Genomic DNA, 19,277 nt, shown 5'->3' with positions numbered 1-19,277 from the left:
TCTAGGTCCCATTCCTCAAGAAGAAGTTTCCATACCTTTAGTACTGGGTGGTCCTGCACGGAAATAAAGTTTCCCTTATCTTTGGTGAGGTTTTTCTTCTATTTTCAGCTTCTCTGGTTTCTTCTTTCACACAGCCCTTTGGCTGTGACTCTTGCAGCCCTTGCTGCAGCTGTAATTCTTTCAGCCTTTGCTGCAAATTTGGCCTCTCCCCACCTCTTTCTTTCCAGCTTTTCACTGTGGGGACAGGCTTTGCAGGCTCTGCCCCGTCTCTCTCTCTGCTCTACCCGTGAGCAAACCTTGGACTGTTCATCCTCACACCGGGAACACCACCTGACACATGGGGCCGTGTGTCTGAGACAGAGGACAAAACAGACCTCCGGTGTACATCAGCCAAACAGCCTGTTCTATTGTACAGAGCATACTTTTATAGGCAATTTAAAGCTTCCGTCTCTAAACAGTCATTGGTCTAATCTCCACACCCTCTGAACAGTAAAATGCTTGTATTTTAGGAGAGTTGTTATTGGTTGAAACATCTGTCAGTCAGCCTAGAGGCTGATTTATGGAAGTGGGCTGGGTTTCTTATTTATAACTGGATTAATGTTCAGTACAAGTCAGCTTGTACTGCAACATCAAAGCTCACACATTTTGTCACAAAGCAGTAAATAACCAAAGTAAATGTTTGTGGATGCTGTGGAGGATGACAGTGCTATGCTAGTGTCCATGTAGACATAAGCTGTGGGCAGATAAAGCATTTTGAGTTGTGGGATGTTTCTCTTGGTGTGGCAAATGCTCAGTCACCATGCACGTAAGGCTCTGAAGTTTACCTGTAGGATTAGTAGGCTTTGAAATTTTTGCTTAGGATTAGTGAGCTTCTATCTGCATAGGACATCTCTGGAGGCCTTTAATAAAGCTCCCAAACACATTCTGCTCATCCAGCTTTAAAACTGTTGTATTTTGAGCAATAAAGGGGCCCTGGTGAAGAAGTTATTCCTGATGCAGATTCTGATTGGGTGCCGTCCTGTGGCAAAACTTCTGGGCTGGTCTCCAGGTGTTTTAGCACTGTTCTAATTGCTTCTTGATTTCAACATCCTGCTGTTTTCTAAACTTTTTTTTTTTCCAAATATCTGCTTTTCCTGCTGTGTGATTCTTCTCCTTCTCTTCTCTTTTTGTATTCCTGATCCTCTCTTCTTTCTCTGAGTGTTTTGCTCTTTCTTTTTCGCATCTTTCCACATCTCTGTTCCTTCTATGAGGAGGTAACTTGTGACTCCTTCCATTGTAGCTGCTCAAGAGAGTAGGAATTTCTTTCACAGGTAAGTGGTTTGAAGGGAAAGTGGGTGGACTACACCCGAGAGAGACTGATCCCTAGGTTCCCACTCCTCAGCTACCACTGCTCTCCTAGCTTTGGCATTTCAGCTTTTCTCAAACCCAGCAATAATAAAAAATGATGCAAAGTCCTTCTGACCCTGGTTCGGGTAAACCACTGAGGTTACCTCTGTGCACCAATGTTGAACTTATTCCTCCTGAAAGCCCCACTGTGACGACCTCCTGAAAAGCATTTTCTGCACTGCTTAAGTTTTAAGCACTGGAACATTCAGAAAGGAGAGAGCTGGGTCCAGTGCAAAGCCTTTGGAGCACATAAACCTCACAAAGGGAATACATGTTTTGTGTTCATTACAGAACTTCTGTACTCTGTCTTTTCTGGGGAGGGACTTCCTCCTTAATGATTTTCCCACCCCACTAAGTTTTAATTATTTGGCTGTCTTGCAGGAGCTAATAATTATGCTCATTGCTTTTGATTAAGAATTGCACTTTCCCAATTATTTCCATACACTTATTCTAAAGATTATAAAGAGATTTACCAGCAGCTATTAATTCTTCTTAGACCATCCTCCATGTTTTACAGAATTTTGGAGAAATGAATGTGCTTCAGTTAAGAGTTGATTCACCCTTTTACTGATTTCTGTGCTGAAAGATAGACCAATGTAAAAGATAATGGTAGCGGTTCCAGTAGTGTTACTTCTGACTAGGCAGGGCCTTGCTCTACAGATGCTAATTGCCTATGCTGTTTTAAGACTAGAAAATAAGTTACATTAATCACTAAAAATTTATTTTAAATAGTTTCAAAGTTATAAACAATTGATCAATAAAGGTGAGAGAAAATGCTGGGGCCTTTGGGGATTTAGCAATACATTCATTTCAATACAAGGAATAAATCAATGTCTTAACTTGCCAGCAATGTAATGTAATATTTAATAAAATATTGTCCCATATAATCTAGTGCAGGCCAGACTGGTATTTCTTTCATGTGGTATCTGAAAAATTACTGTCCTTCCCCCCTTGAATTGCTGTTTGATATTTTCTGCAGAAGAGAATATGAAATAATAATGAGAGGGTCAAACACTGCCCTTCCCCCAGTCATGTGTCCAGTTTGCTTTGCTCTGCAGCTTACCTGCTAACACTTCTCTGCATGCCAAAATCCTGGTGAGAGGGAGTCCTACAGAATGTAATACAGAATGGCAGCCCTGAGCCACCAAGACCAACAACAAGTGCATTGTATGTCACAGAAAGGATTAGATAAAATAATTAAAAAGTTAAAATATATGACAATTATTCAGAAAGGAAGAAGTCTGTACTGGGTGATACCTCCTAGAATGCACATAATTGTGAGGTTTATGTATAGTGGCAGCAGATCCCCAAATGGGGAATAATGTGCACTGACTCCATGATTGCAGAAGGCTGATCAAATGCTTTATTGTGTTATACTATACTACACTATACTACTATGTGAAAAATCCCTTTGCCCTTGCCAAACAGTCCAATACAGCTTTGACCTAAATGGTCAATCAATCAAAACACCATCACCCGTGTCCAATTAAGAAACTACCTTTTGGTAAACAATCTCCATAACACATTCCACGTTACACAGCAACAGATGCAGCAAGTGGAGATAAAAACTGTTTATCATACTTTTTCTGAGCTTTCTCACAGTCTTCCTTAGGAAAATCCTGGGAAAGTCTGTGTCTCTCTCTGTTCAGAGGATATGTGAATACCACATTTATGTGCTCCAAAGGCTTTGCACTGGACCCAGCTCTCTCCTTTCTGAATGTTCCAGTGCCTAAAACTCTTAGTGTGCCGTATCAGTCTCTGAAGTTCCTCAGAACAAAGGTCTCAGTTAATCTCAGTTATCTTTTCCCAGATTAGTTTTTTCATGCCCGTTTTCCCCTGTAGCACCCACATTGCTCACAGGAGAGCCAAGCCATTTTCACATCCTCACAGGCCAGAGGTGGGAGTCTCTCTGGTCTGGCCTGTCTGGGATTCTGCTGTGAGTTTTCTTGCTGGTTTCTTTCTGTGATAAAGACAGGTTACTGCACAGTAGCGTGGTTTCACCATGAGAGAAGCAATGGCTTCTATCTCTTGAATTATATTCAAACACATGAATAATGGCTGAAGTGGATTTCCTATCCCTTGCTGAAACCCTTTGCTAACTATGTTAGTACTGACAAGCACCACTTTCCATCTGTCAGCACTGTTGCCCAAGTTGGCAGGAGATGCTTCTAATCACAACTGGTCCAGGAGAATGTCCTCCCTCTGCCCCCCAGCACAGGGCATGGTGTCTAGGATGTCTGACATATAATAATTTGCTACTCTGCAAAGATAGCTTTAGTCAAATTCTCTTCATTGTCTTTAATTTCTTCATGTTTGTTCTCCTTGAAAGAACAGCAATATTATTTAGCTGCTGTTTTCTGTTTATAAGGTACTGCTGTGTTATTAGGTGAGGGAATTCAATCAGGAATAGAAAAATTAAATTAGAACAAATGAAAAGTGTACTTTGGGGGAAGGAACTTCTAACTGCAAGGACATGTCAGAACATACAGAACAGCTTAACACTTAGGTGTGAGATAAGGCCTAAGTGTCTGATTATATCAGCATGTCTGCAGTGCACACAGAGGTTATTGTGGCAGTGCAGGCACAGTCTTGTTGGAATGATTCCAGCAAGAGCAGACAGAAGGGGAGGGGAGAGCCCATGGAGGGTTTGCAACAGGTTTTGTAGTCCTGACACCATTAATTTACCCTCCTCTGTGCTGCCAAACAAAAGCCAGGGCAGGAGTGGCTCCCCTGACAGCAAACACTTTCTCCTGCTATACTGCCATCCCTGCGGTGCCCTCCATCCACCTCCTACTCTTCTCCTGAACCAGAACATTCACTGCACGTGTGCCAAGGAAGACCCTGCCAGCCAAGCTGGTGTGGGGCCTGGTTTTGGTCCTATGAGGTTGTGACCAGTGAAACCACAGTGCCACTGTCATCTCTGACCTGGCTGGGCCTTCTCAGTTCTTTGTTGTTCCCCAGTCGTATGACTTTTGTGACACCAGGTTGTTGGATTGAGAGCCTTGTGCGGATCCGGTTTGGCTAGCTCTGGACCCCGGCTTCACCGACAAGGACAAAAGCAAAAGACTAGAGGCACTCTTTCTTCTCTGGACTAAAGGTCCTACAGTTTATTGTGGAACCACTCCAGGGATGTCTGGGAAGGAGCTATTCAGGAAAAGAAAGAGGCTGGGATGGAGCCATCCAGGAGAAGAAAGAGTCTCTCATGGCAGGAGATTTTAACCTGGGGGAAGGGGGTGCGGAGAGACGGAACAGCCAACGGGATACAACGGATGGGAGCGGCGATGGGAGGAACCAGCCTGGGGCGAGCCCACCATCAAGGGCTTTGGAGGAGAGGGGAGAATGGAACAAACCACATGATACAAACAACCACCTAGTGCAATATAAAACTGCTCAGTGCAAAACTCCAATCACCCAGTGCAAAATAATGACTACATAAACTACTTAGTGCCACACAACACCAAGTGACTCCAGTGCAGAGTGTGTCCTCAGAGAAGCACAATCCCTACATTGTGTGAGTTTAACAACCCTCTGCTCCCTTTCTCTTCTAATTGTTCCTGCTATTACAAACCAAAAAGAGAAATTTATACATCAGGTGAAGAGCATTGGCTGGTCTGTCTCTGTACTTTGGGTCTGTACTGTGGAACCTCAGAAGCTCCCTATCCCTCATTTAACAATGGGCAGCTGTTCCTGGAAGGACTAAACCTCCATGTCCAGTTTGAGCTCTGTTGAATATTTATCACTAACCTCTAATGGCCATACACTTGGCATAGCCACTTGGATGTTATTTTTATGTTGGTTGCTACACTGCAGTTGGGGCTGAGGAAAGAGCAATCAGTCCTGCTGGCACATGTTCCCTGAATGACATGCTGAAGTGAGGAATTTAAGCTTGTGACATGTTCTTCACTGTAATACTAATAGCAGTGATAACTTCAGATGACAGCAAATTAGATAGGACAGGGTCCCCCAATGCTTACTCCCTGCCACTGAATTAGTTTTGGTGGTAATATTTCACTTGATTGAAAAGTAGCAATTAAAACCTGTACAGTGTCCCATATTTTCAACCCTTTCCAAGATACAGAAAATGAGGCTTGGGCTGAAGGTGGGACATTGGCATTTGGGTCTGCACGATGATGGCCCTGGGAAGAACTGCTGAAGTTGCACTGGTTAGGAGTTGCAACCTCAGCTAATTGTGTGGAAATCAGAGGCAGAGAGAAATCACAATTTTTCTTTCAACCTAAAGACCAAAGCCTTATTTGTAAATGTGTATTCCAACAGTGCTCAACTACAGGAGGTCAGCAAAAAGGTGATTTCATAAAATTTCTTTCCATAAAATATATGGTACTTGATAGTGGGAGAGCTTGAGGTTTTCTTGAGGTTATTTTTCCTTCCTTGGTTTGGCAGGGAGAAGCAAGGGACAGCTTTTTGTTTTCTAAAGTTGATTCAGTGCAAGCTTTAGTTGATCAAAAGCCCAAGTTGCAAGAAATTCCTCATCCTCAAAAGCTGTGTTGATGAAAGGCATATAATGAGAACTTCAAAGGGCTTAATGAGAAGCCACAGGCAAAAAGAAAACTTAAAGTATGCTCTTCTGCACTAGGTCAGCTGTCATGTGATATTTGTGCCATGCCATGATGCAATGCCAGGACTGGGCTGATTGCGATCCCTCAGGCTTTGGTGTCTGGAAGAACTGCTCTGTATGGGCGGGCAGACATGAGTTAAACTGTCCCTCCTAAATCTGTTGGGAATTAGAGTGTTTCATGGAACCGGTGTGAAGGTGTCCAAAGAGGTTATAAGAAGGCAGGGATAGTAAAACACTGTACTTGAGCAACGGAATATTATTCTTTATGGTTAGCAGCTGTGGCAGCAGTTTTCATGTTTGTGTGACTATTTGGCTTCAGAATTCAGGGCTCATTTTATTATGCTTGCAATTCTCCCATGGTCTGTGTGTTGTGTCCTGTTTAGGTTTCCCTATGATCTCAATGTGTGAAGGTGGGCTGAGTTGGGTCAATTACAGGACCCAAGAGTGAGATCAGTGCTGCTTCCCTAGAAAGTTTCAGCTGTTTTTTCTTGACTGCTGCTGCTGAGATTCAAGGTGATAAATCCCCTCATGCCACTTACCATTAATTCCCAGAGAAACAACCATTTCCCAGAGGACCCATTAATTTGATGAAAATTTGATTTCAAGACTTGTTCTCACAACATGACCAGGGATGATTAACTGGTGTTGACACAGCTCTCGCACCACTTATCTGACTCTCGTGAGGCCTTGCAGCAGGAAGAGATGAGTGTGGTGGCACAGAGTCCTTTGGGGTAGCTTTAGTTATTTTGAGATGTTGAGCTAAATGAAAAATTTTATACTTATTTTGCCTCCTTTTTGGTTTTTTTAGGGTTTTTTTTTTGTTTGCTTGATGCTTTCTTTTGACAAAGGATTAAATACTTGATTATTGTTTGAATGTGGAGAAGTTAGCATTGTTTTACCTGGGAAAGGCATCACACACTCCTGGAACAAAACTGAGGCCAGCAATTTGTAAATAATTTATACATGATTTCTGTGGGCCTGATCACCACACAAGCACTGGCCATTCTCCTTACTTGAGATACACAAATTGCAGAGAAGGGCCCAGGTGAAAACATGTATTAGGTTTCCTTGTGTTTTCTGTCCCCAAATCTGCTTCTGTTAATGCTTTGCCAAAGCACTGAAAGTACAGATATTACTAAGAAACACACCTTTGAATTATTATTGGGTTTTGGAGGGATTCTATCATTGCCCTCAGTTAACACATGATTATTACAAATTGCTGTGGTTCAGCACATTCTCCTGCAGTGTCAGAGGGCCAATCATCACGAGTCACTCTGGTGCCCATGCCTTGCCATGGAACTGGAGTCATTGCTGTCATGGCTAATGCAGAAACAGGATTCTGCAAGTTTCATGTAGTTCTTATGTGACTGATAATGTAGGCAAGAGATGGGGATGCTATAAAGCCAGAGTTTTGTGAATGTTTATTTGCTTTACATGAGCTAGTCACAGACCTTGTGATGTTGTCTGTGGGGCGTGGAAGATGCATTTATAGAACAGGAGAATATTGCTACCTTACCTAAAACTGCTAATGCAGATGATGAGGGAAAATGAGAAGTCCACACCGAACTTGTGTGCTTGGTCAGCCAGCAGCTGAGAAGGGAAACCCAAAGCAGGAGTTAAATATCAAGCTCTATTAGAATTTTGTGTTGTATTTGCACTCATTTGTTCCTTCTTTTAATAGAATCACTAAAACAATCTTTACCTGAAATATTAAGCCTTAAATATTTCCTGCCACTGTAAATTTGCTGCCACCTTTGAATTGATTAGGCACATTTTGGAAATCAAGCCACATTCTTAATAGGGCAGAGGTGCGTATTTCCAATATTTATCATACTGTATTAGGTGTTTAATTAAAAAGAGGTTCCAAGAGGATTAACCAGCTTCATGTTGATGGCAAAAGAATATCCATTAGCAATTTTTCGCAGGTAATTATAATGTGGAACTGGATGGCTTGAGGTTAATATTTTATGATAGCTCTAGTGGGAAGGAAGAGAAATATAATAATTCATTTTGCTAAGGGGAAAAGACAAATTAAACAAGTACATACATCTGTTAGCTTCTGCAAGTTTGCTAGCGTGGTAAATTAGGACAGAATTAGCATGTATGTGACCCAAATTACTGGGCTGAGCTCTGTGTCAGGGAGTGTGAAGTTGGCTGGCAGCTCTTGCTGCATGCACTCCTACAGACACCAGCTCTCCTGTGCTCCTCAGGGAGCTGGGGGACTTGATTTCCATCGTCTGCTCTTCCATTAGATTAAGCCAGACCCAACAAGATGAGATGTAGCCCTGCTTGTGAGACATAGAGCATGCCTGGCAAAGCAAAGTGTCTTCCTCTCCTTCGGAAACGTGCTGTATGTCCAGGTGTGATAGTCAAGAAACTATTTTACCCAATGTAGCTAGCAACCACTGATCACTTTGATATCCCTGTGTCTGAGCAACCTTGTCCATGTTGGTTGATCTTAATACCACTCGTGGCAGCTGGTGTGAGAGGAGAAACAACACTGTGAGAGATGGGTGAGCATGGAGCACACTTGTTTCAGACAGCCCCAGCCCAGACCTGGCACCACCAAGCTGCTCCTGTATGAGATCTGCTTCTATGGCAGATCTTTTGGACAGACTGGCACACATACCATCTCTATTTGCTGCTACTCATGTTGCTGCTAAAGCTGCAGATGAATAGGTCTTACTGGATCAGATTGTGAGAAACGATCTCTCACTTTAAAATTTTAAAGGTTTATTAAACCCTAACAAATACAACAAATGACTGAATAAGGAGAAAGAGCAGCACTGGGAGCGCAGAACTAAACCACCATGTGCTCACCCACAAAATGGCTGCTCCACCTTTTATATTCATGGTATTGGGTCAGGTAACCCTAACCCCTCCCAAAGTCTGTCAGTCAGCTCTTCTCTGCCATCCATCGGTGGAAATCACTTTCTTGCAACTTCACTGGAGGTCAGGTGTTGCCATGCTGCACCTTCTGGTGACAAGCCTGCCCTCCCCCCAATGCCCTGGCTACCAAGGCCATCCAGTGACAACAATACAAGGAGAAGGGAAACAGGACTATGGGGAGAACACATCACAATAACATAACTATACATCTATAAAACTCCTCTTAACATACACATAATATTCATCCCTAAATTGTGAGACCCAACCATTGCATTACCCATCTCTAATAAGATCCTCAATCTTCTAAGTCCTGCAGCAATCCTTTGCTAATTCCTGAGGTCTCACGTGAGAGCAGAAGGACCTGCTCCAGCTGGAAATATTCTATATGTTATCTGCAAATCCAGCTGAGTCTGGTGACTCTCTGGGAGCAGACTTGTGAGAGGCATTCATGAATGTGGCTCTATCTAATCACTCAGTGAGTCCATGGAAATGAGAGACCTTAAGGTGGGAGAACTTGACCCTGTACTGACAGGTATTTTATTATTAGGTGTCACATTCAGGGAAGATGGAGACACAACCCAACACTCCAAGGTTCATGCAGCAGAGACAGCTTTTAGTGCCTTACACAGCTTTTATATACCTTATTCAAAAGACTTCATGTTGGAATCTCATTGGCTCTGATTGGTTACCACACAGTTCACTGACCGATAGCTGCCTGGTTGCATTTTCATCAGGGATTGGGTCTCTGTAGCTAAACCTCTCCTTCTTTCAGGTTTCACAGACAAGCTGTTTCACCATCATAATTAGGGGCTGAATTAACAATATATACATATTTTTAGAATTGTTAATATATGGTACTGACTGCAGCATTAGCCGTCTCTGCTCTCATCAGACCCTGTGTAGTGGGGTATGTTTACACAAGAGCACATCTTTCCTGGCCATGCAGTCACGGGAGCTACCAAATCCAGGGCTACCAAATCCAGGTCACTGAAGTCACTCATGAACACTGGCTGGGGAGTTTAGAGATGCCCTGAAACATTTGGCTCAGCATTTTATAGGCATTAGGCTGAATGAGTTGGTATGAAGAGAAGGAGAAAACAGATGGGAGAAAGCATTTATGAAGCAGCTGCCCGGTAACCAATAATTTGGTACATTTCCTTCAGTTATTTTCATTAAGCCACAATGTGTGGTTGTCTCATTTTCTGTGAGATGCATTGAATGTTCAAAAGACTCAGCTATAATTACGCAAACACTGAAAGAGCAGAGGCATGTGCTATGTCAGGAATAGTTCTCTCTCTTTGTGTTGTAGAGTACAACAGTCTGATGCAGCACCCTTCTTCTATAGCCATCTCTTCTCTCTGAATTCTTCTCTGCAATTAATGGGGAAATGTGAGGAACTGATGATTTACAATGAGAGTTGTTTAAATCTGAGGGCTCTGTATGGAGGATTTGATTCCAGATTCAGACACATTGGTGGCAGCTTAGTATGGTAATGCAGAATTTATCAATTAAACTTGCTTGATCATCTGTAATCTCTATTCCAGGAAAGAATTTAATCTTTCATTCTGATGACAGGCAGATATGTCACACCTTCCTTGTACTAATCTGAGACCCTTTACACCTGCAGTTAGAAATATAAGGCTGAATTTTTCTAAGAATTCAGAATAACACTTATTTTCCTGACTGTGTTGCACAGTTTGTTAATGATGATGAATGTTTATGATATTATGTCAATGGTTCATTACCTATGAATGTTTATGATATTATGTTAATGGTTCATTACCTATGGACAATAGTCCATTACTACCATCTTGCCTGCCCACCTCAAGTTCCTCACCAAAATGTGAGCTGGCTTTGCCAGGAATCTGCCACGAGATTAGTAGGGAGAGGCCATGTCATGTGAAGCATGTCTCTTCTGGAGCAGGAAGGTGACCACAGCTTTGCTATGCTTGCCTAGCCCAGAAGCAGAGTGGGAGATGCTGTGAAGTTCTGCTTCTCATTCCTGGTCCTCTAAATCCACCTGTAGAGAATTTGACTTATACCAGTCTCAGGCAGTCGATGTGAACACCATTCCCAGTGTGTTGTGCATAAGCAGTTTCCTTAGTAACTGTGCACACTGAAGGGATGAGGTGCTGGATGGAGAGAAGTGCTTTGAATACACTGTTATATGGGCTAGGAATTCTGCTGGATTTCAGATGGAAAGGACTTTTGTATGACAAGACATAATACATAATCTTCTATATGCTGCCATGGTGTGCAAGCCGTTGTTAAGTCTGCAGTTCCCATGAGGTAAATTAAGGCCTCAGATACCATGTCTGCCTGCAGGAATCTTGCATCATTTTTAACCTCGGGTGAAAAGAAACCTGAATCATTACAGGCAGAACCAGTGCTGCCTTACTCTGGCTTGCCAGGCATCCTGAAAGTGACTGAAATGGAAACCTTGAACTTGTGTAACCTTTGCCCACTTGTTCTTTGGGCAGAATTTCCAGAGAGCTTCATTCCTTCTGTGATTTTGGATTTTGGCGTCAAGGGCAGAAATACTGGACTGCTGGCAATTAGGTGTTCATTAGGAAGAGCACAGTCAGTGGAACTGGGACAATTTCGACCATTTAAGTGGTACTCAAAGGAACTCCTTAAGCAACTAGCACAGTGAACTCAAGGATGAATTTCAATTTTATTTCTGAAAGCCTTAAAAATACTGATGTCAGAAAATAGAAACTTGTAGTGAGCTGCAGTTGGGGTAATACGCAGATATGGTTATGTGGGGATGTGCACAAATTCAGTTTACCAGTGTCTACTCCATGAGGGAGTCTGAGACTCAGGGGATGTGGCAGCCAAGTCCCATCTTTGTGTTGCACCCAGAGAAACGAGGATGCCCCCAGCCCCTGAGAGAGCTCTGCTGTCCAGTGAGCAACACAGTGGTGGCTCTTACCCCTCGGGTTGTCTTTGATCCTCAGACACTGAGTGTTTCAGCTCCTCTGTCTGTGCCAACAGCCCAGCCAGCCCTGCCTGGCTCACTGTGCTTTCCCCTCAAGCTGGAGGCTGGGCGTGCAGCGTGCTGGGGCTAGGCGCAGCGGGAGGTGTGCGCCTGCAAAGCTCCTGGCTCCTGCGGAACGCGATTACCATTGATCAGGAAGAAGCAGAGCTGTGTGCTTTCAGTTTAGCTTTTCATGCCAGTATTGTTATCTGCCAAATCCATTAACTCTGCAGTGCAGCTGAGGGTGCTTTAAAGATTCAAATAAAATTGACTGAAACCCAAAACTTAAGTACAGATGAGTGCTATTTACCTCCAGTTCTCTCTATAATTCTTATTTTGGAGCTAAAGCAGCAGCAGTAATTTTCTCCGGCTTCTAGGGATACTAGTCTTCTATGTTAAAATTTAGCTTGGTTGTGTGTCTGCATTGCCCTGAAGAAAAGCAGGATCCACCTGGACACAGGTGAGGCCAGCATCAAGGAGGAAGTGATGGTGGCAGGAGCTGGCACTGAGGAGAGGTGGGATTGCAGTTTGTGTGATGGCCATACCAGCCTGTGGTAGGTCAAAAAGCTGTGTGGGCTGTCCCTGCAGGGGCTGGTGTGAACAGAGCTTTGCTTTCAGCCACAGCATTGTACTGTGTGTTACTTGTGCAGAATCTCTAATGGTTTCTGAGAATGGAGCTCTTCCTTCCATGGAAGTATATATACAGCAAGTTCCTCCTCTGGCTACTGCTCACATAGTACCTATTATTATGGCACCCGTATGAGTTTTAACTTTCCTCAAGGAGTGATCTTTTGTTTTCCCCACCAGAAGATTAAATTGGTTGTTCTGAGTCTGGCACATGCAGCTGTTCTTATGATGCAGGAGTAATCAGGAGGAAATCGGGCCCATTTCCCCTTTTTTCCCCCTCATCCTTTGCAATATCCAAAGAATGAAAAGGTGGATTTTTCCAAGGAAGGGCATCCAAGGGAGCTAAAGGACCGGCTAAGCCTCAGTAGACTGATGTTGCCCATCCCGCTTGTTATGCTGCAGGAAAACTGTAGCTGAACAGCACCACATGGGCACTGGTGGCACTGGTGATGGAGTGTAAAAATCAGTTCTTCCCCTTTTTCAGTAGTGTCACACATACATTTGATGGACCTCAGGCAGAGTGCGCAGTCATGTCTACCACTGGCAGCCTGATCTTTCCCAGGGAATTTAAAGATGTCTGAGCCAGTGACAGGGTGCCCACATAGTGAGGAGTTTTTCCATCTCCTTCTGCCTACTGATGCTTTGGGCTCTTGTTACTAGAAAATTACTGTGCAGAATATGGAGCAATGGATGCATAACTAGATTAACAGAGAAAGCACATGGTGCAAGCAATTATTTTTCTTCCCATCTCTAGAGACAGAAATAGGCAAAAGTCAACAGAGGACAAGATATTGCAGCTACAAAACTGGTGCTGGACTGTGGCATTCACCCAGGATTTTTCTCCTGGGAAGCTGAGAAGCCTCAGAGAAAAGGAAAACAATTCTTATCTCATTTGCTTCTCCTGTGGTTTGTTTGTGTGGAATGTGTTTGGAGATTGTTTAACCACAGGTGATTGTTTCATTGGATTCTGGTGCCTCATTTGTCTCATTAGCCAATCGGTGCCAAGCTGTGTCAGGACTCTGGAAAGAGTTACGAGTTTTCATTATTATTTTTTTAGCATTTAGTAAGTATCCTTTCTGTATTCTTTAGTTTAGTTTAGTCTAGTATTCTTTAATATAATATAGTATAATAAAGTAATAAATTCGCCTTCTGTGAACATGGAGTCAGATGCATCATTCCTCCCTGCCACGGGGGTTCCTTACAAATACAATATTGGGCTTACCATGACACTTTATATGTTTTCTGCTCTGATACGAGTATGATTACTTCTCAATGCTTGTTACCTATACATTGAACAGAATACGTACAACTTGTTTCAATCACTGTGTTTTGTAAGGTTAGAAGGCAAAAATCAGAAATTATATTTGAGGAGACTATAAAATTTAAGCTACTTAGGGTCAAATCTTAGTGGCTCTAATTTCTGATGACAGTCCTCTGTAATTGTTAGATTCAGCAGAAACTAAGTGCTCCCTGCATTGAACTTTGAAGGCCTAAAGTGCTAGAGTTGCTCTTTAACTATTAATTAAAGTGTTCTGTTAAGATGCTGAAATCATAATAGATATTCTGCAGTTGGCATAATTAATTATCCGATTTATCTAAGTGAAATTGTGGCTTTGTGAGAGTAAAAAAAAATTATTACTAGCTTATTGTTATGTTTCTACATCACATCCTTATTACTTGGATACAGAAGGTTATTATGAAATCTATTTATCTGTAACCTAGTTACATGCCTGAAATATTAGTGGCAGCCACTGTATTTCAATAATCAAAGGTAGATTGTTTTTAAAAACTAAGGACATACACAGTCAATACTGACTCTGGTTTAAATATTTATTTTGTTAAAAATATATGCTATTATTAAAAAAACTGGGGTTCTTTTAGTTTTGTAATTTTTAGATCCTTTTTTTCTCTATCAAGGTATGCTAGTCCTAAGTTAATTAGTCCTGATGTGTGCCTGAATAGATAAAGAGAGGAAAAATATTCGTTGTCCTTTCTTGAAAGGGCTGGGCTTCTTTTTCATGTTTTGAATAGCACCTATTGATGCCATTCAAAGGCATTCCTTGCTGAAGGATGAGAAGTTTCCAATAGCCAGCAATGATTCAGCACCACAGTTGTGTATGACAAGAGAATCATCACAAATACAGTAGTCAACAGCAAAGCATGTCTGTAGTGTCATGTTTTTGTGGAATAAAATAAGGAATGGTTCATGTGTGAGACATCAGCATAGCCATGCTGGAGGCATTTTGGGGAAACTGCAGTTCCAAACTGCCATTTAAGAGCAAAGTTGTTTCTGTGAAAAGAACTAAGTGTTATAAGCATTAAGAAAGTTAGTGTTATGACAATTAAACTGATCAAAGGAAAAAGAAACTATTAACAGGAGCATCTCTGAGTTTTACTGAATTTTTTTATCCATTCTGGCAAATGCCCATTTGCCACCTGGTTTATCTGGTCAGGAGGGTGCTTGGAGAAGGGATGCAGAAGGGATGCATTCCTGCCCCAAACAGATCCACACTGTGTTCAGAGGGCCCATGCAGAGATCCTGGGGCTTGCAGGCAGTATCAGGACAAGAAGTCTGTGTAGCCTCTTCTTAAATACATTTCTCCACTGAGGTTTTAGAGCAAGGAGCATGAATTATAGCACAAACCATAGAAAGTCATCCTGCAGGCAGGGAATTATTTGCTCCCACTGTGTTAGCTATTTCTGTGCTACATTGAGCAGAGATTTGAAATGTAATGTTGGCCTTTTAATAGAAAACCAACTACAAGCAAGAAAGTAGCAGTCACAGTATCAAGGGCTTACATGCCACATTGGCCCTAATCTGTAAAAAAACGAATCCGCAATAGCTTGGTGGACACAAAGATCCTGCTCCTCTTACTCCAGCTGCAGTAGCTCTTAGGGCTGAGTGCAGTATTGTCCTGCAGAGGCTATTTTTCCTGTAAACTTTGAATACAGAAAGCAGCAAATGCACCTCCAGGATACTCTGTGGTACACGCAGAATGCACCTGTACATCCTCCTCTCATCCTTCCTGTTTCTCCCTGGGGGAATGCCTGTCCTCTGCCAGCTCCTCCTGGGAGTGATGCTGGTCCAGAGCTGCCCAAGCGCTTGAAGGCTCAGTGCATCACCCTGTCCATTCATGTTTTATTGATGGAGGGGAGACCATGAGTCTGACACCCAGGGCTGGAAGGAAGCAGGACTAATTTATTCTACTGCCCAGGTTAAAACAAGCCAGGACACCAGCCAAATGCTAAGGCAAGTATGCAAGAGTGTAATGTGGGGATTTCTTAGGGTAGGTTCATAGCAGAAACTCAAATGACCACATATAGCTTTCCACATAGGGTATGTTCCTAAGAAAGCCAGAGCATAGGAAACTAATGATGTGTAAGCATAGATTACATACATTTTCTGGGCATTTCTACTCCATAATATCAGCTGCAATCACTAAAAATTTAACTTAATTATCTGCTTTGGCACATGTAAAAAATAATAATCCTGTCTTGCTTGTCAGAACTGAGATGGTGGCTGATGGCAGCTGTGTGATTCTCTCCGCCCCAGCCATGAATTTCATTAACTCCATCAATGTGACAATTGCAGAGTCCTGCTATTGACAGGAACTCCATGGTAAATTTGTTAAATTCCCTGGCTTGTGCTGCTCCTCAGCTGTCTTATAATACAAAGATATATTAATGAATCCTCGGAGCTAAATGATGTCTACCATAAAGACTACTCCACAGTTTTTCAATCTTGTACAATACATAGAAATTAGTCATTTACTTCTTGAAAGGGTAGAAAATGTGTAGGGTTCACATCCCCAGGGAAGCATGGTTCAGGGCTCATTATAATATGGTTATTTATCAGTGATAATACTGGAAGCAGTGTTTACATTCAGCACTTCTGCCATTTCTAAGAAGAGCATTGCTGGGAGAACTGTCAGCTGCTTGATACCAAGTTATTTGTTACATCGTTTTATAATTCATAATATCAGTTCAGCCTTTTTTCAAACAAGTCTGACTTGCTTCTTTAAACACTTAATGATCTTCACAGAGGACCTCACCCAATAATGCAGGCATATATTCCTATGTGAAGGAGTTAGGTTTACATAACAGTGAAGATTAGGAAGATTAAATGTCTTAATTATAGTCTATATGTTTTTAATGAAAAAATGCAAGTGTCAGAGTTGGGGGAAGCAGCAAAGGTGTTTGGTGTCACAGTCACTACCCTCCAGGAAAGGGGCACTTGCCATATCATCAGTCACTCCAGCTGTCAGGCCAAAGGGGTGTGGGTGAAGAAGCCTGATTGTTTCTTGAATGCTAACCCCCTCCACAGATGGTGTCAGAGGGTAAGGAAGAAGTGCACTTTTGCTGTGGCTGTCCCTGACTGCCCCTCTCCAAAGGGGGAGACTGCAGAGATCGATGCTGTACATATCAGTACTACCCAGAGCTGATTCCCCATCCCCACAGCAGTGGCTGTGTGGTGAAAGCCTGCTGTAGCCAGCATGGAGAGCTGGAGCTCTTGGTGAGCTCAAGAAATTTGGGGTTTTGGCCAATAGTTACAATAATCTAACTAATGAAAATTACAATTTGACACACTGCATGTGCTGCCAGAAATGACTGTGCAATATTAATAAATGCTAACAAATGCTATCAAATACCATGGCTATGACTTTTACTGTAATCCACTCTCTAACAGTCAAGGTAGGATCTCTGGAGATGGGCTTAGGAACACCAAATATTGATTTGAATCTTGCATTACTCCCTAGGTGGCTTTGGTACTTTGTGTGTATTATCCACTCTTAACTTTATTTAGACTGTTTTTGCTGCTTTGAAAGATGTGTTCTTGATTTTGCCAAGTATGACCAATTAATTGTAAAGTCTTTAAAAATAATTTATTGGAATGCAGTATATTCCTTTAATTCAGAGAGATTAATGCTTAGTCCCCTTTCTGAATTACATGTACAGGTCTAAGGGATCATTTCAAATAAATGTCAATTATAAATGGGGTAGCACTGCTGGCAGTCTTCTGGGCGAACCCACAGCTGTGGACAAGGATTTACTACTCTCTTTTAAGATGATGGATAGGATAGGATAGGATAGGATAGGATAGGATAGGATAGGATAGGATAGGATAGGATAGGATAAAGACAGGCTTACAGCAAGTAAAGCAAAAAGAATCAGTATGATTCTGGGAACAGGACTTTTTCAGAAAGAATGAAGGTATTATCCTTAAAGTAATTATTTTGATAGACTCTCAGTGGCCCACTGAAGATGTATTTGGGTTTGCATTCATGCAACAGAGTCAGGTAGATAACCATCAGCCCAGTTAAACATGTCATCTGTAGTTGTCTTTCCAAGCACCAAAGTCCATCAACTTTTAATATGGTTGATTGTTAAGGAGCATTTGATGTGTTCATACTTCGACTGGGCTGAGCAATAGAATGCTCATAACACTTAAAACAGTAACTTGACATTTTAGTGTCAGTTAAAAGCCTTTTCTTGAGCTGGTAAAATTTCCAGAGGTATGTGTGTTTCATTATTTGAATGGCCTCACAAATAGCTAGATAATGTGACTGTGATTCCTGGTCCTTGCCAGAGTTTTGCTGGAGAAAAAGAGAATGTAAAATTAATTATTCCCAGGACCTACATAACTTACAGAGTTTGTAATGACTGGTGGGGCAGCCACTGTGTGCAAGCAGGTGGGGGCAGGCATCAGGAAGACTTGACTGACTGTGCTGGGGAACCACGATGCTCTTATGAAATATTGCCAGGAATAATTATGAAAATGACACATTTTCCAAACATTTAAATTGCTTCTGAGCAAAAATCTGCTTGGAAATAATAAAGGACCTCATCAGTTTATGCTGTGACCATAGGATGAACCTCCTTAGTAAATATCTTGTATGCTAGTGGGTGTAAAAGGTTATTCCTGAAGCAAACACAGTGCAAAATGAAAATGGTAGAGAATAGTAACAGGGAGCAGCTTGCAGAGCTGTTCTAAGCCCTAGTGCGTGAACACAGGAGGCTGCACTGTGATGGGCACTTCCTTTACCCCTGTGGCTTCCCTTGGAGCAGCACCTAATCCAGAGGGGCTCTGGGCAGTTGTCTGCTCCACAGAGAAGCAATGCTTCTTATTTTCCTATCTCTTTTGCAATAAAAAGGTCCTAGCTCTGCTGCAGGGGAATAGCAATAGAGGCAAGAGCAAAATTTGCCATTCTTCTCTGCCAGCCAGCAACATTCTCTTTAATTTTTGATGATTACAAACTACCCTATTCATGAGGCTTTGGAAGTGATGTCATCAATGTTCAAGTGTGTGATTCTGATGTGAGATGAGGTACCAACAGTTCAAAATCCTTTATAACTGAATTAAATTGCTTTGTCTGAAAAGAATAGCATGAACTAGATCAAAACTGTTATTTTCTGAGATAATAAATAAAGTAGTAATGTGATTGTTAATTACCCTGACTGAGGTTTGGAATCAAATTTAGAAAGGAAAAACTGAACATAGGTGTGAACTCCTGTTTCTAACAATTGTTTTATGTCAAGAGGATCTTGGTTTCCCATTCCATAGGAGAGCAGTTGGGTTGTGTTGAGAAAAAGCCTGATATAAAGCACAAACTAAAGCAGGAAAACCCAGGAAATTAACACAGGCCTTCCCAAACCTACTTTGATTGAAGTTCACTGAGTGAACTACTTTGATAATGTCAGCTAGTCCAGCTGGACTCTTAGGGAGAGGCTGCACCCCTGTTAGTATGCTGGGGAAAATGGTGCTGCTGGGCCATTATTGTTGTACATCGAGGTTTACTGTTAGCTGGGCAGGGATCACTTTTT

At 42.1% G+C, this 19,277-nt stretch overlaps 1 protein-coding gene across 5 annotated transcripts in view; it reads left to right on the top strand.

Moving 5' to 3' along the window:
* The window catches only part of KCNIP1 (potassium voltage-gated channel interacting protein 1), a 294,849-nt gene that overhangs the window by 146,235 nt on the left and 129,337 nt on the right, over window positions 1–19,277 (top strand). The window contains exon 2 of one of the 5 annotated variants that reach the window (XM_041417886.1): window positions 14,428–14,441. The exons of the other annotated variants lie outside the window; for them this stretch is intronic. Coding sequence (XP_041273820.1) covers window positions 14,428–14,441 — 14 coding nt within the window. The remainder of the gene's footprint in view (window positions 1–14,427; window positions 14,442–19,277) is intronic. 5 annotated transcript variants of the gene reach the window in all.

The sequence above is a fragment of the Onychostruthus taczanowskii genome, unplaced genomic scaffold (genome assembly GCF_017590055.1).
Source record: "Onychostruthus taczanowskii isolate IOZ18803 unplaced genomic scaffold, ASM1759005v1 scaffold107, whole genome shotgun sequence".
Classification (NCBI taxonomy): Eukaryota; Metazoa; Chordata; class Aves; order Passeriformes; family Passeridae; genus Onychostruthus; species Onychostruthus taczanowskii.
The sequence above is the reverse complement of the archived record's forward strand: the minus strand, read 5'-3'. Positions and strand labels throughout refer to the sequence as shown.